Below are 14,074 nucleotides of genomic sequence, written 5' to 3' on the forward strand. Positions count from 1 at the left end.
ATAAGGCGACACTGATGGGCACAGATAAGGCGACACTGATGGGCACAGATAAGGCGACACTGGTGGGTGGCATTGATAGGCAGCACTGGTGATGACGCACTGATTGGCGATTTATAGGTGGCACTGATGGGTGACACTGTGGGCACTGATGGGTGACACTGTGGGCACTGATGGGTGACACTGTGGGCACTGGTAGGTGGCGCTGGTGGGCACTGGTAGGTGACGCTGGTGGGCACAGAAGCCTCTCCACGATCAGGACCGATGTCCCTCTCGCAGCCGCCAGTGAACGGCTTTTTTTTTTTTCTCAGCGTGAGGGGAAAAAAATAGCCGATTATGGCTCTGTTTACGTCACATGATCAGCTGTCATTGGCTGACAGCTGATCACGTGGTAAGGGGTCGGGATAGACCCCTTACTCCAATCTGTGATCAGCCGAGTCTCATAGATTTGCTGATCAGAGTGCACCGCGTGCGCCCTGCAGGCTGCCCAAGCACGGGAGGATGTCCAGGGACGCCCTTGGGCAAATTAAGTCCAGGCTGCAGCCGTCTTTCGGCTATAGTGCGGACGGGAAGTGGTTAAAATAAGTGGAGCGATCTGTGATGATCACAGACTTGGGGTATCACTGTGACCAATCACAGGAGTAATAGTAAACAAAGGCTGGTGTTTCATTCAGGATTTTTCTACTTTGATCGCTGTGATTGGTTACAGCAGTCACATGCTACAGGGCAAATGAATTCTGTATTGTGACCTTTTGGTTTTTCTAAATCTATTCTAATTACCTCTCTCTGGAAAGAATTCAGATTAATAGAAAAACAATATTAGGGGAAGTAATGATGGGCAAATGTGTACATTTTGATTACTTCTTAGCATTGTAAACTGGATTTCTTTTTGCAGGGTTATGGTCCAAGACAGTCCTGTCATTGGCAGGGAAGGATCATTGGTTGAATGGGTGTAAACACCCTCTATAGAAATATGCAGTCAAGCTCCAACTTGTGTATATACAGTGAAGAGATCAACAGCATGTTTGCTAATTGAGATGTTGCTTTTACTGTATGTGATATGGTTGCATATACACTAAATACAAATCACGATAGATTACTCACCTTCCAAAAGTTGTCCACATTGTTGGTTTGCAGTTTAACAACTACCATATATATTGAACACATACTATACACCTCATAGCCATTCAATCAGCTTTCCTCATAAATTATTTTTTGGTAAGTTTATTTCAGGGACAGAAGATGTTCTTGGCTTCATAACAGTTATTGACAATAAATAGCATAAAATAGGCCTGGTATAAGTAGTTGCAAAGTTCTTTCGAACTTAAATTAATATCAATGTTTCACCACATTTAACTGATACTTGATCCTTTTTTTATGCATGTCTCTGTGAAAATGCAAAATCTGTGGTTGCCAATGGATCTCATGCATGCCAGTAAGATGTAATAGCTAGCAGTACTGACACATGGAGTGGAGATGATGCGTACATTATCTTGAAATCAGGTTACCTGCAAAAGTAATTCATAACAGCATTTATTTGTCTGAGCTCAATATGTTCCAGTCAACAGTCTGCCAAGGCACCATTCAGTCATATTGTCTATCAAGGAGTGAATCTGAGCTGACACTTCTCTCTCTCATCTCCTCAGGGCCCGTTTGTGCATGTTGCCAGTATGTGCGCTGCTCTGCTCAGCAAGTTCATGTCGCTGTTTGGTGGAATATATGAAGTGAGTACAGTAGGTGATGTCCCCTGGATATTTATTCCATTTCTTACAGATAAAGGCAGGCTTTGGCGCAGATAAGCTGTTTAACTGCAAATAATTAAGCAAACTTAACTGGCAGGATAAATATATAAGTATTTTCATTTTAAGACATCTTGCTGTTGGGTGCTTCCAGCGCTACTGTATGCTTCTTGCTCACAGCAAGAATTAAAAAAAATTCACATAATAAGAATAATAATAAAGAACAAATCTTAACTTCTACTGCAGGCTTTTATTTCTAGAGGCTGTGTGTAGATTTGGAAATGCAGAATCTTATATCCATTTCTTTATCGTACATCACGGGACACAGAACAGCCATAATAACTAACTGGGTTATACGCCACCTATTGGTGAATGGACACTGTTAAATCAATCAAACAAGAAGTCCTCCCCTATATAACCCCTCCTACACAGGAAGCACCTCAGTTTTTTCGCCAGTGTGTGTTAGGTGGATGGTCACTGATGTGATGTGATGTGCTCCTTGGAGTATACTTGGAGGTCTGGACGGTTCTATTAGGAATCATGGACTTCAATCAAATCCATTTGAAAAAGCTATCAACCAAAATGGATGGTACCCGAGGCTCATTGGCATCAGAGAAGATTCCTCGAGGTTTGCCTGTAATGCAGGATAAAGTCCTCCTGAAGAAAACCTACCCAGCAAATGTTTGGTCACATGGAAGCTAGTGTTAAAGGAATGCAACAAGAAATACTTGGGCATACTAACACATATCGGCATGAATTTATGAAAGACGCTTCTTGTCAGATGAACCTGTTTATGTTCCAAGAGGAAGGGCGGAGCAAGACGACGCGCTGACGTCACCTCCAGTCTGTGTGGTTTATCCAGAGAGACTGGTCTGTCCGTATGTGTTCGGCCAACACAACGGACTTCAGGCTTGACTATCGAATACTTATGTAAGTGTGTTTTTGACATTTTTAGAATAAAAGTTAAAAGGTTTTTACACGATCGGAGTTCTCTACTTTTTATTACATGCTATTATACATCTGGCACCGATCTGGCCCCTATGATGGTCTGAGGCACAGCCAGGGCTCAGCAGTTCAGCACGGGATTTCCACTTACCAACACAGCTGATATGCCTTCTATGATCTTCTGTAATGGGGGATCATATACGTCTGGTAAGGAGTAACCCCTTCCATACTGGTGGTGGATCAAAATTTGTTTTGCTATCCAACAACTGAAGATTCCGTTTTGTGTGGACCTTTGTACTGCTCCTGTTTGCACGGGTGGACTTTTTCACATAATTGCTGAGAGACTTTTTGTACTGAATTTGGTTTTCATTTATTGATCATTGAGATCTTTATCAATATATCCTTCATATTCACATGTATAGAATTTTGTGTATATTATATTACCAGTGCTCTTGTAGAATTTTATTCACACTATTTAGTGCATTGATGGGATTCATTAGATATTCACTAATTATAATTATTTTTAGGGTATTTTTAGCGTGATTCAGGTTTTTTCTAGCATGCTTGAATAAACACGTTTTGCATAGATGTTGGATACATACATACGGCATAAGCACATGTTTGGAAGAACATGGGCATGGGTGCACTTGAAGGAGTTGTGTCTCCAGAATAGCAGACATGGAGTGTGCAGGAGCTTAGTTTTGGGCACAACTTTAATGCGACGTGAAACAGTGTCTGTGTAATCTTGAGGTCTGTAGACCTCAAGTCGCGTCAAGGTCTGATGGGAGTGGTGCAGGGGCTGCTTTGGGGTCTCTGCTACTTGAGGACGCATGGATGTGAAGGGTACTCATTGGAAATCATGGGGTGCGACTTCTCAGGTGACCTTGCAGTCCCAAGTTGCAGGACGGGTCGCACAGGTATGGAAGAAGCCTTAGGCTGTTGAAGCAGCATAGAGGCTGCATTGGATGCCTGTGTACTTGGCTAATCCTAACTATAACTAGTATGGGTCCAGGTGCGGTTGAGCATGAGCAGCTTAGTATACATGCTTGCATAGAACACAAGCCTGCATAGGCGCATGTTCGCAGAGGGCCCTGCCCCGTGGCCCCCGCGCCAAGAAGCGGGTGGTGCTCGGCATGCAGCCCCCCAAGGGGAGGCAGGTGCACCGCTCTCAGGTTCAGTGATCTGGAGGTGTCCCTACCCCCCAAATGGACAGTGTCATCCGTATTGCAGCATTTTCCTGACGCATTAATTTTTCATCAGATGGACTGCGGCCGCATCACCTTGATCATGCCTGATCTCTGTTGATGGAAGCCTAAGCAGGATCAAGCCTGGTTAGTATATGGATGTGAGACTACCCAAGGAATACCAGATGCTGTAAGCTTTCCCCCACCTGTGTGAGGGAGGCATCTGAGGCTGCTGTGTTTTGAGAGTGTCTCAGGCCAGAAGATCTTAGGGCAGTCTCTCAGGTGGTTTTGCTCCATCTTTAGCCAGCAAAAGCTTAGTAGGTAGGTGCGCCTCTTTTGGCCTTCGGGGTCTGCCACAGTCGTCTGTCTTTTGCCTTGCATTTGACCGTTAGCGGTCCCGAAACCAAATGGGGACACAAGGTCTAGCTTAGATCTTAAGCTGCTGGACATCCTTCTGTTTCAGGTTCTGTCCATTTAGTGTTGACCTCTGCGAGAGGTAGATTTTTGGGTTTTTGACGCATATCTTCATGTGCCATTTTTTTTTTCCAGGCTCATCAAGGGTTTGTGCAAATTGCAGTGCAAAGTCATCTTTTTTATTTTTGTGACTCTGCTCTTCTGGCTGGCCACAGCTCGGAGGGATCACAAAGCTCCCAGCCCAGTACTGGACTTGCTGAAAACGCAGATGTGCCAATCTGTTTACCTCAATCTTTGTTCAGGAAGCAGTCTGTTCCAGATTTACCTTTGATACATTTCTTCAGGAGGAAGTTGTATCTAGGTCAAGGCACGTTCCCTATGTACAGTCCTGATCCAGGTCTTTAAGGTAGAGGATCATTCTCTCTGTCTGGAACATTTCAGTTTCAGGCATTGGATTGCCAGAGGGCTCTGTTCCTGGGGTATTACAGAGCTAAGATCTCTGGTTGATGGTTCAAAATCTGGAGAAGAGATGGACAATATAACCACTGATGCCAGCTTCTCCAGTTGGTTTGAAGGTGGCTATAGTTCAGTGGACTTGGTCTCCACAAAAGAAAGTACTGTCCATTGTTATCTTGGCTTGTTGGCCAGTATGCCTTGCTCTGGATGTTGGGACAAACCAGTTATAGGTGTAATGTGGTAATGCTTCTGCAGGCATATATATATCAACCGCCTTTGAAAACGTCGATGATGAAACACGTAAGGTGGGGCTACGCACTTATGTCACGTATGCACAGAGATAGGGAGCCTTGGAACGCAGCTGGACAGCACGGCGTGAGACAGCTCTTCCTGGTTACCTAATAAAAGCTTTTTATTATAATACTACACTATGGGAGTTTTTTTTTATCTCTTCCAATGATGATTTATCCCTGGAGAAAAATCGCTTCCTCCTTATGGTGTTAGAGGTTGGGCTGCATGACTGATTGCTCCGGACGTCCGACTTTAGTGGTAATTGGATCATTGACAGAGGGACCACAGGAGACCATCCACGAAGACCACCTCTGATGTTCCTTAATGCATGTTACCCCCGTATGGGAAGCTGGTGAGTGGGGAACCATAGGGGAGCACAGAAGTCACCTGTTGATTTGAGCACAAGAGCCAACAGCAGTTTGAACTATATATAGCAAAACCTTTTTGCACACAAACCTGCTTGCAATCACATTTTTATTTCTGAAGAACTCTCTCTTTTTCAGCGTTTAATATATCTTTTTTTTTTTATTATTTTTTGGATTATCTTCTGGACTTTGATTAATGTTATGTTTACCATACTGGATTCGATATGATAAACATGTGGCACAGATTGGCACACTAATGCTTTTATGTCTAATACTACAATTGAGTGGCATCACTGAATTTTATGTTATGTTGTAGTATTTTTACTTTTATTTGTTAGAGGTATCACTTATAGTGTATCATAGTGGATGTTTTGCACCTTGCTTATACATTTAGTTCACTTAAATAGGGAGCGCCATTCACCCCATTTTTCATTCATATATATATATATATTAACCACCAGGAGTCATAAGGCTCAGGAAGGTGAACAAAATTCTGAGAGTACAACAAGTGTTGCCTCTATCACTAGTACATACTCCAGGTATAGTATAATGGCAGGGGGAACTCTGCAGGTGGATCTAATAGATTCCAAGTTCCACAACAAGTGGGAACAGGTTGTGTCTGGGACGAAAGTCCCACCGGCAATAGGGGCAGATGCACTGGTAACACCTTAGGGACCAGTCCTCCCTTATTTGATGCTTTCCTTCTGTTTTGACTTCTCCCACGTCTTTTGTGAAGAATCCGCGAGGTGGTAACACTGATAATAGTGTTAGCCAAATTAGCCTAAGAGGGCTTGGTATGCTGACATAGCGAGTCTTGCGGGGGTCGCTCCTTGAACACTCCCAGTCCAGCGGGACCTAATGGTCTTGAGTCCTGTATCTCTACACTGTTGAGCCCTTGAAGCTGGTTTCAGGGAACCTCAATTACAGGACTTGGAAATATTTTTTTCCTGGGGAAAGCCAGGAATTGGCACTCACAGGAATATGAGTGGGAAATTGTCTTATCTTTCTGCAATCAGTAGGGGAACGGAGATTGGCCTTAAGTACCATTAAGGGTTCGAGTTCATCCCAATTCATTTTTTTCCAGAGGCCATTTTTTCTTACTCCTGGATTCATACTTCAAACAGCGTGTAGCGTAGATGGTCCCACATGTCAGGCCACTCTTGTGTCCTTAGGACTGGGATTCGCTCTTGGCTGTCTTTGCAGAGGCCATTTTTTTTTTAACCAGTTGAGAGACTGTTACTCCCTTATCTCAGAAGATGGCTTCTTTGGTTGCTATCACTTCAAAAGGTCATGTTGCGTCCTAATCCATCTTTATTGCCTAGAGTGGTTTCTAGTTTTCATTTGAATCAGGACAGTGTCTTGCCTTTATATTTTTCTTCTAATCCACAGTCGGCAGGAGAAAGATAGCTACCCACTCTAGAGGTAGTTCAGACGCTCAGGGTCTACTTGAGTTGGAACAGGTCAGGAATCCTGATTTGTGCAGCCAGAAGAGCCCAGGAAGGGCAGAAAGCATCCAGGTTGAATGTGGATCTCCCAGTTTATGAATGATGCGGAAGACTGATGTTCTGCTTCAGTCCCAAGAAGGGACAGGCAGCATCTAAGTCTACTATTTCCGCCGCGTGATTGTTCAGGCGTATGGATTAAAGAGGAAGTAAAGCCTCTGGAAAAAAAAATACACCCTGAAAGACAAAGGCATAATGAGCTAGTATGCATAGCATACTAGCTCATTATGAATTACCTGAGATCGAAGCCCCTGCATCGGCCCTCGTTCGCCTCCTCCGATGCCGCCATCTATCCTGGAGTGACTTTCGGGTATCGCGGCTCCGGTGCTGTGACTGGCCGGAGCCGCGATGACGTCACTCCCATGCATGCTCGCTGGTGCCGCCACTAACGGCATGATTGCCATTAGAAACGGCACGCTCAGTGCACCTGCGCCGGATGTCTACGGCGCATGCGCCGTAGACAATGGTGCCGCTATTTCTGCAAATATCTCCTAAACCTTTTAGGTTTGGGAGATATTTCTTGCACCTACAGGTAAGCCTTAATCTAGGCTTACCTGTAGGTTAAAGTGGTTGTAATGGGTTTACAACCACGTTAAGGGGTAAGGCTCCGCCTTTTCCAGTAAGGGCACATTCTACCAGAAGAGTGATTGCTTCATGGGCAGTTCATCATCAAGCATAGATGGCTCAGATTTGCAAGGCTGCTACTTGGTCTTCGGTGCATACATTCACTAGGTTTTATCAAGTGAATGTTAGGAGGATGTTGCATTCGGATGCAGTGTACTGCAGGTAGCAATATAGATCCTGTTGTTCTAATGGTGTTTCTTTGGCCATAATGGGTTCCCTCCCCTCAAAAGCATTGCTTGGGGACTTCTTGTTTGATTGATTTAACAGTGTCCATTCACCAATAGGTGGCGTATAACCCAGTTAGTTATTATGGCTGCTCTGTGTCCCGTGATGTACGATGAAGAAATTAGGATATTTTTCTACAGCTTACCTGTAAAATCCTTTTCTTGGAGTATATCTCGGGACACAGAGATTCCTCCCCTCTGGTCTGGGAAGTTTATTGCTTGCTACAAAACTGAGGTACTTCCTGTGTAGGAGGGGTTATATAGGGGAGGACTTTTTGTTTGATTATTATGGCTGCTCTGTGTCCCGTGATGTACGATAAAGAAATGAATATAAGATTCTGCATTTCCAAATCTACGCACAGCCCCTAGAAATAAAAGCCTGCAGTATAAGTTAAGATTTGTTCTTTATTATTATTCTTATTATTATGTGAATTTTTTTTTTTATTCTTGCTGTGAGCAAGAAGCATACAGTATCCATGGACTTTCTGCTATCTTAAGATCTCTTTGACTAGAATATTTACTTAGATTTGTTCTGTGTTAATATTTTTTCGTCTAGTTTGGATAGATATGAGGAGGGTTAAAACTACTGTCAGTTTTTATTGCTGTCTGTGCCCCGATAGGGAAATTCACCCTCTGTATTTGTCCTGTTTTTAGCAATATAATCAAAAGTGAAAATAAAAGAAAATCCCAAATTTTGGGTTGAACTCTAAAGAATAAAGGGGAAAATCTTCCAATAAGTACACTAGTTCTGGTGACATGCCAGGATTCCCTCACTTTGTAGGGATTTCCTCTCACTTCCTGTTTTGACTTTGGGACAGGAAGTGAAAGGAATTCTCTTCAATGGGACAACCAATGGCAAAAAAATTGTCAGGGGTTATAACCCTCCCTTACTCCATCCTTAATTAAAAAATTAAAAATACATTTTTTTGCCTTTTAGGCTAGGTTCACACTAGTGCAGTGCAATTATGATCCCCTTTTAAATGTGATTTTGTAGTGTAGCTACAGTGTGATTTGGTGTGCTTTTATTATGTTTTTAATGCGTGTCTAGCATCCGCGACCCATCCCTGCTGTCAGCCAGCCAGGATGAATCTTCAGTTGGTAAAGCTTTTGGCACCTTTCAGGGGGGAGGGGGGAAAAGGTACCTGTTTTTGACAGGTTCGGTCCCCTCCTCCTTCCCTACTGCTCAGCACGCCCCGCATACGCAGTAGGGAACTGTGAAGCCGAAAGGCTTTACTGCCGGGTTCTCTCACCTGAAATGGTGGCAGCTGCACCCGACAGCCGATCCAAAGGTCGGCTGGGGTGTTGACATCTCGGGCTCCCGGGACAGGTAAGTGTCCATACATTAAAAGTTAGCTGCAGTATTTGTAGCTGCTGACTTTTAATTTTTCTTAGGGATGCTGGACCTTCTCTTTAAGGAGCTGTCCCCCACCTGCATCCTAACAGCAGAATGTAAACAAAAGGGCCAACATTAGTAAAACAAGAAAGAAAAAACAACCCAGTGGTCTGGTATGGATTTTATAGGGAACCCCACGCACAAACCAACAGCGTAAGGGCCTCCCTAAAATCCATAATAGACCCTTATCTGAGCATGCAGGCCGGGAAAGTGGAGAACGAGCCAGCCTTCATAACCATACCAGGCCCTCAACATGGGGGGTACACTTACAGGGAGGGGTGTGCGAGTCCCCTTAGCAAAGCACCTTGTCCCCATGTTGATGAGGACAAGGGCCTCTTCCCCACAACCCTGGCCCGAAGGCTGTAGGGGTGCAGAGGGTAGCTTATCAGAATCTGGAAGCCCCTTTTAATGGGGCCCCTAGATCCAAGCTCCCCCTACTCTTTCACCAAAAAAGTCAAAAGTAAATAAAAACACAAAATAGTTTTTGACCTTTTATTAAAAAAAAAAAAAAAAATCTGATGTAAATCCATCATCAATCACAATGAATTCTGGCTGCCAAACCGCTGCCCACCAGACACGACCACTCCATCACTCAACACCCGCCAAATGAAAGCAACGCTCCCCCCACAGCTAGTAAACAACGGGGTAGGGTCGCCGATGACATGATTGGGTGACCCTGCCCCCATTATTCCCCTGTCATGGGGGGGGGGGCGGTAGGAGATCACCCAGTGACCTCGCCCCTTTGTTTACTTGGTGCTGTCATTCAGCGAGTGTCAAGAGATGGGAGTGATAGTGTTTGGCGGGAAGTGCTTTTTTTGTGTGTACAGACCTGCAGCTGGCATTCATCGTTGATGAATGACAATGGATTTACATCACGCCAGGGGACATTATGTATGTATGTATGTGTATGTGGTATGTGTGTGTGTATATATATATATATATATATATATATATATATATATATATATATATATATATTATAAACATTTTTAAACTTTTCAAAAACTCTTACTTTTGACATTTTTTTGGTGAGTGAGTAGGGGCATATTTATTCACATGAGAGGGGCCAGGATCTAGAGGCCTCCAGGGGGGAGTCTGCCCCCACAACCACTGGGCCAGGGTTCTGGGGAAGAGACTCCTTTCCTCCTCATCATGGGGACAAGGTTCTTTACCAAGGGGTGATTCCCCTTCCCCAGCTAAGTGCTCTCGACCATTTTGAGGGCATGGGGCTTGTATGGTTCAAAAGGAGGGGGTGCACTGGCTGGCTGAATGCTCAGAAAATGGTGTAGTATGGATTTTGTTTACATTCTGCTCAGTGGAGAATCCCCCCATCGTGAGGGTGCCGACTCCTTAACCACCAATGACTCTTCCCTGCTGCTCATAGCAGTGAAGAGTCACTGGTTGTTATAACGCCATTAGGTACCAGCTCCTTATTAACCAATGACTAATCCCTGCTGCTGACAGCAGGGATGAGTCACTGGGTTGTTAGGATGCCGCACATAAAATGACATAAAAGACACATAGATGCGATTTTGATGTATTTCCATTGAAATCTATGGTTCACAAAAACGCATTGCATCATACAAGACCCTTCCCTAAAGTTGCATTGCAGCTGCGCTGCATTGATGTGAGCTGACAAAACTAGAGCGCAGAGGCTCTGGTGCAATACTCTTTTTAAGTTGTTAAAACTCAAATTAAGTACACTAACTTGCGCAAGGCGTATCATCATCCTAAACCCTTGTCCTCTCACCGTCTCTGAAACTGCATCAGTGTGAACCAGGCCTTAGTGACACTTTAAATATTGATTATAAATATTTTATATCTATAAAATGCAATTAGCAGGTGGGTTGCTAAAGGCAGCATCCTCACCAGCTGTCTTAGTGGTGGATTTACTAAAGGCTAATAGACTGTACAGTATACAAGGGCAATTGCACTAATTTTCCCCAGAGCTTAGTTAATGTGGTAAAGCTCTGCTGATTTTCATCATCCAACCATGTGCAAGCATGTGTTTTTTTTTTTTTTTTTTCTTTTTTCTTTTTTTCCTTGTAACTGTTTGGGTAATCTTTACAAAGCGAAGCTTTACCACATTACTAAGCTCTGGGAAATATGAGTGCAACTCCCCATCTCGCTCCTATCCTAATTCATATGGACAGATGTTTGTTTTTTTATTTTTTTTTTGTTATTTATTTTTTTTAGATAAACTGCATTAGTCAGGATTTGAACAAACATTATTGTACTCTTATTGAGAAGCCCAGCATGCTTAGCCAAAAAGCGGAAGCATCCTGTTAAAGGTTGCTAAAGATCTATAAATATCTAATGTTAAATTCTACATTTTACTAATATTAATAAAAAAAAAGTAAAAACATTATTTATGAGATTGATTCATAAATGCTAATAAATACAGATAACCAAAAAACAACACTACTCAATATATACAGTACAGGACACTGGAAATTCATAGACCCTGGGTTATAGGATGCAACCTTCAGAAGATTGGAGACTGGCAAAAGCTGGGAATGCCCCCCCCCCCCCCCCCCCCCGGCATTTTCATATAGCCCCACCCCACTTCATGAGTACTGACCTCTTCTCCCCTATGGGAACGTTTTCTATGCTCAAACAGTTGTTTTTTGGGGGGGATTCTTCAACCCTGTGACGGGTGAAGCCTGGACCCATATAGGTATTAGCAACATAGAAAAGTAAGACAGGGTACTTTCTGGTTATCAGACTGATACTGTAGCTTTACAGCAAGTATGAGACTATTTGCAATACAATTATTTAAGTGTCCCCAGAATAGTATTTGCTTTGTCCAGGAAGCCAGGAATGTGTTTGAGTTCTCTTATCGGGTGTTTAAACTTTTAAACTCAGCTATAAAAATTCCACCATTAAGTTTTGTCTCTGGTGGAAAAATAGGTGTTGCATAACATCAGAGGTTATACTTTTACCACCATCACTTTCACCAAGACCCTTATAAAGGTAGAAAAATATGGTTGTGGCTAGATGGTACAATTGGATGCAGCACCTCATCCCAAAATGGTTAAATAGCTAGTTGAATATGGGGATAGGGGATTATAACGGTGCTAGGGTCAAAATAATGCAAAGAGAAAGAGAGAGTTTAAAATGACAAAATTACAAAAATTGTTTTTATTAGTAGTAATGTTACAAACATGAAAACACATTCAAATGATTGACATTAAAAACAGACTTATATATTGCGTACGACCCAAGATGCAGTAGAGTAGGCCAGATGGAAAAGGCTAACGAAATGGGGGCTCGGTTTCCTACATGTTTCGCCAAGGCATGGGCTTCCTCAGGGAACAAGAGCTCAAATTAGGTATGGGAAAGTCTGTACATAAGGGTAAAGAAAACGATATATAAACAAAAATATTGAACAATATGATATTAAGTGCACAGCTGAATAATATAATGATAAAATATTGTGGCTGGACAATCACACAGAGAGGTGGCTCCAGTGTCCCCTGTAACGCAAACGTACCTGAGAGACCGACAACCAGGGGGGGCACGAAAAGCGCCACCACAACGGGGAAGGGCAGGCTGTGCCGTATATTGTGCCTGCAGGGGGTACGCAGTAAACCTGGCAAGGGAATGCATTGGAAATAGGTGAGTGGATGTTAAATATATATCGAACGTTGCGTTTAAGAAATACTGGGGGTGATGCAGTTATGCATCAATTGCAAAAAACAAAAAGGTTTTTAATGATAAGAAACTCACGCTATAGATTAAAAACAGTTGATTGAAGGAGGGGAGAGGTGCCTGTAGAAAAAGCCGCACACACAGCAGGGCAGTTGGGGGAGTTGGCAATCAATAGGCCTCTATGGAAAAATAAATAAATTTGCTTTACCGATGGGCCTGGTATTATTCAAAGGAATGGGGGGGAAAAATGCACAGGAAAAAGGCTTACCTAATAGGATATGTAGCAAAACAAATAGCTCATTTAGACGTTTTTATAAATTGTATGCATAAAACAAGGTCTTTTTTGAAGAGAAAACAGAGGCAGTGAATCCTAAAGGGGAATAGATAAAAAAGGAATGTGTTAAGGAATCAGGAACTGTGCTGAAAGGGACTGAAAAACTAGTTGGAAAAAACAGGAATAATTTACCTGATAGGCCGTGTAGCAAAGTATATAACTCCAAAGGGGTCAATGTTAATGATTGCCCGGGAGATGGATGGTGGCTCCAAGATGATAGCACCTAAGAGGGAATAATTCAGGGCTAAGCAAAGAGTGGAGTTGAAGGTATTATTAGTATGATGATAATTCAGGTTACCTGATTCATGTGTGTGAGAGCAAGTACAGGCACGTCCCTCGTCCAGCGTGTAAACCGAGGGACTGGCCGGTTACTAAAATACCCCCCACACCTGATCAGATAATGATCAGGTGTGCGGACGCAAGTGAAGGGTGTCCGCGCATGTGCGCAGTGCGGCGCCCCGGAAACTACATGTTCCGGCGTGCACCGCACGCGCACGCGCAGACACTGCGGCCAACACGTGGCCAATGAGAGGGCATGACGCCATGGATTGGGTGGTCCCAAGGCGCCATAGAAACTCATCTGCCGATGGAATGGGGGGGGCCAGAAGGTGTGAGCGAAGCGCGGACACCCGAGGCAGACAGAAAAGTTCTGCCCCGGGCATCCGTACAAGCACGAACAGCGCTAACGGGACACCTCCCGAGAGGGGGGCATGATCGCATCCCCCCGCGGGATGCAGGAGAGCCAGGCACCGGAAGCGATCCGGGGATGGATTCACCTCAGTGTGGAATAAAATGTGGGCGGAGGCACAGGAAAGGGGGGGCGAGACCCCCACTAACCCGACGGTCCCCAAGGGTCGATGGGGACAGCGGGAACATGCCTGCGCGTCGGCCCACAGTGTCCAGCCACAAAGTACATAATGGACATAGAGAACCACAGGGTCCTAGTTGCACTGAG

General features: G+C 43.9%; 1 protein-coding gene across 3 annotated transcripts in view; it reads left to right on the plus strand.

Annotated features, from left to right (window-relative positions):
- The window catches only part of CLCN2 (chloride voltage-gated channel 2), a 571,730-nt gene that overhangs the window by 260,230 nt on the left and 297,426 nt on the right, over nt 1-14,074 (plus strand). For all 3 annotated transcript variants that reach the window (XM_073626607.1, XM_073626608.1, XM_073626609.1), the window contains one exon: nt 1,644-1,721. In XM_073626607.1, coding sequence (XP_073482708.1) covers nt 1,644-1,721 — 78 coding nt within the window. The remainder of the gene's footprint in view (nt 1-1,643; nt 1,722-14,074) is intronic.

The sequence above is a fragment of the Aquarana catesbeiana genome, linkage group LG04 (genome assembly GCF_042186555.1).
Source record: "Aquarana catesbeiana isolate 2022-GZ linkage group LG04, ASM4218655v1, whole genome shotgun sequence".
Classification (NCBI taxonomy): domain Eukaryota; kingdom Metazoa; phylum Chordata; class Amphibia; order Anura; family Ranidae; genus Aquarana; species Aquarana catesbeiana.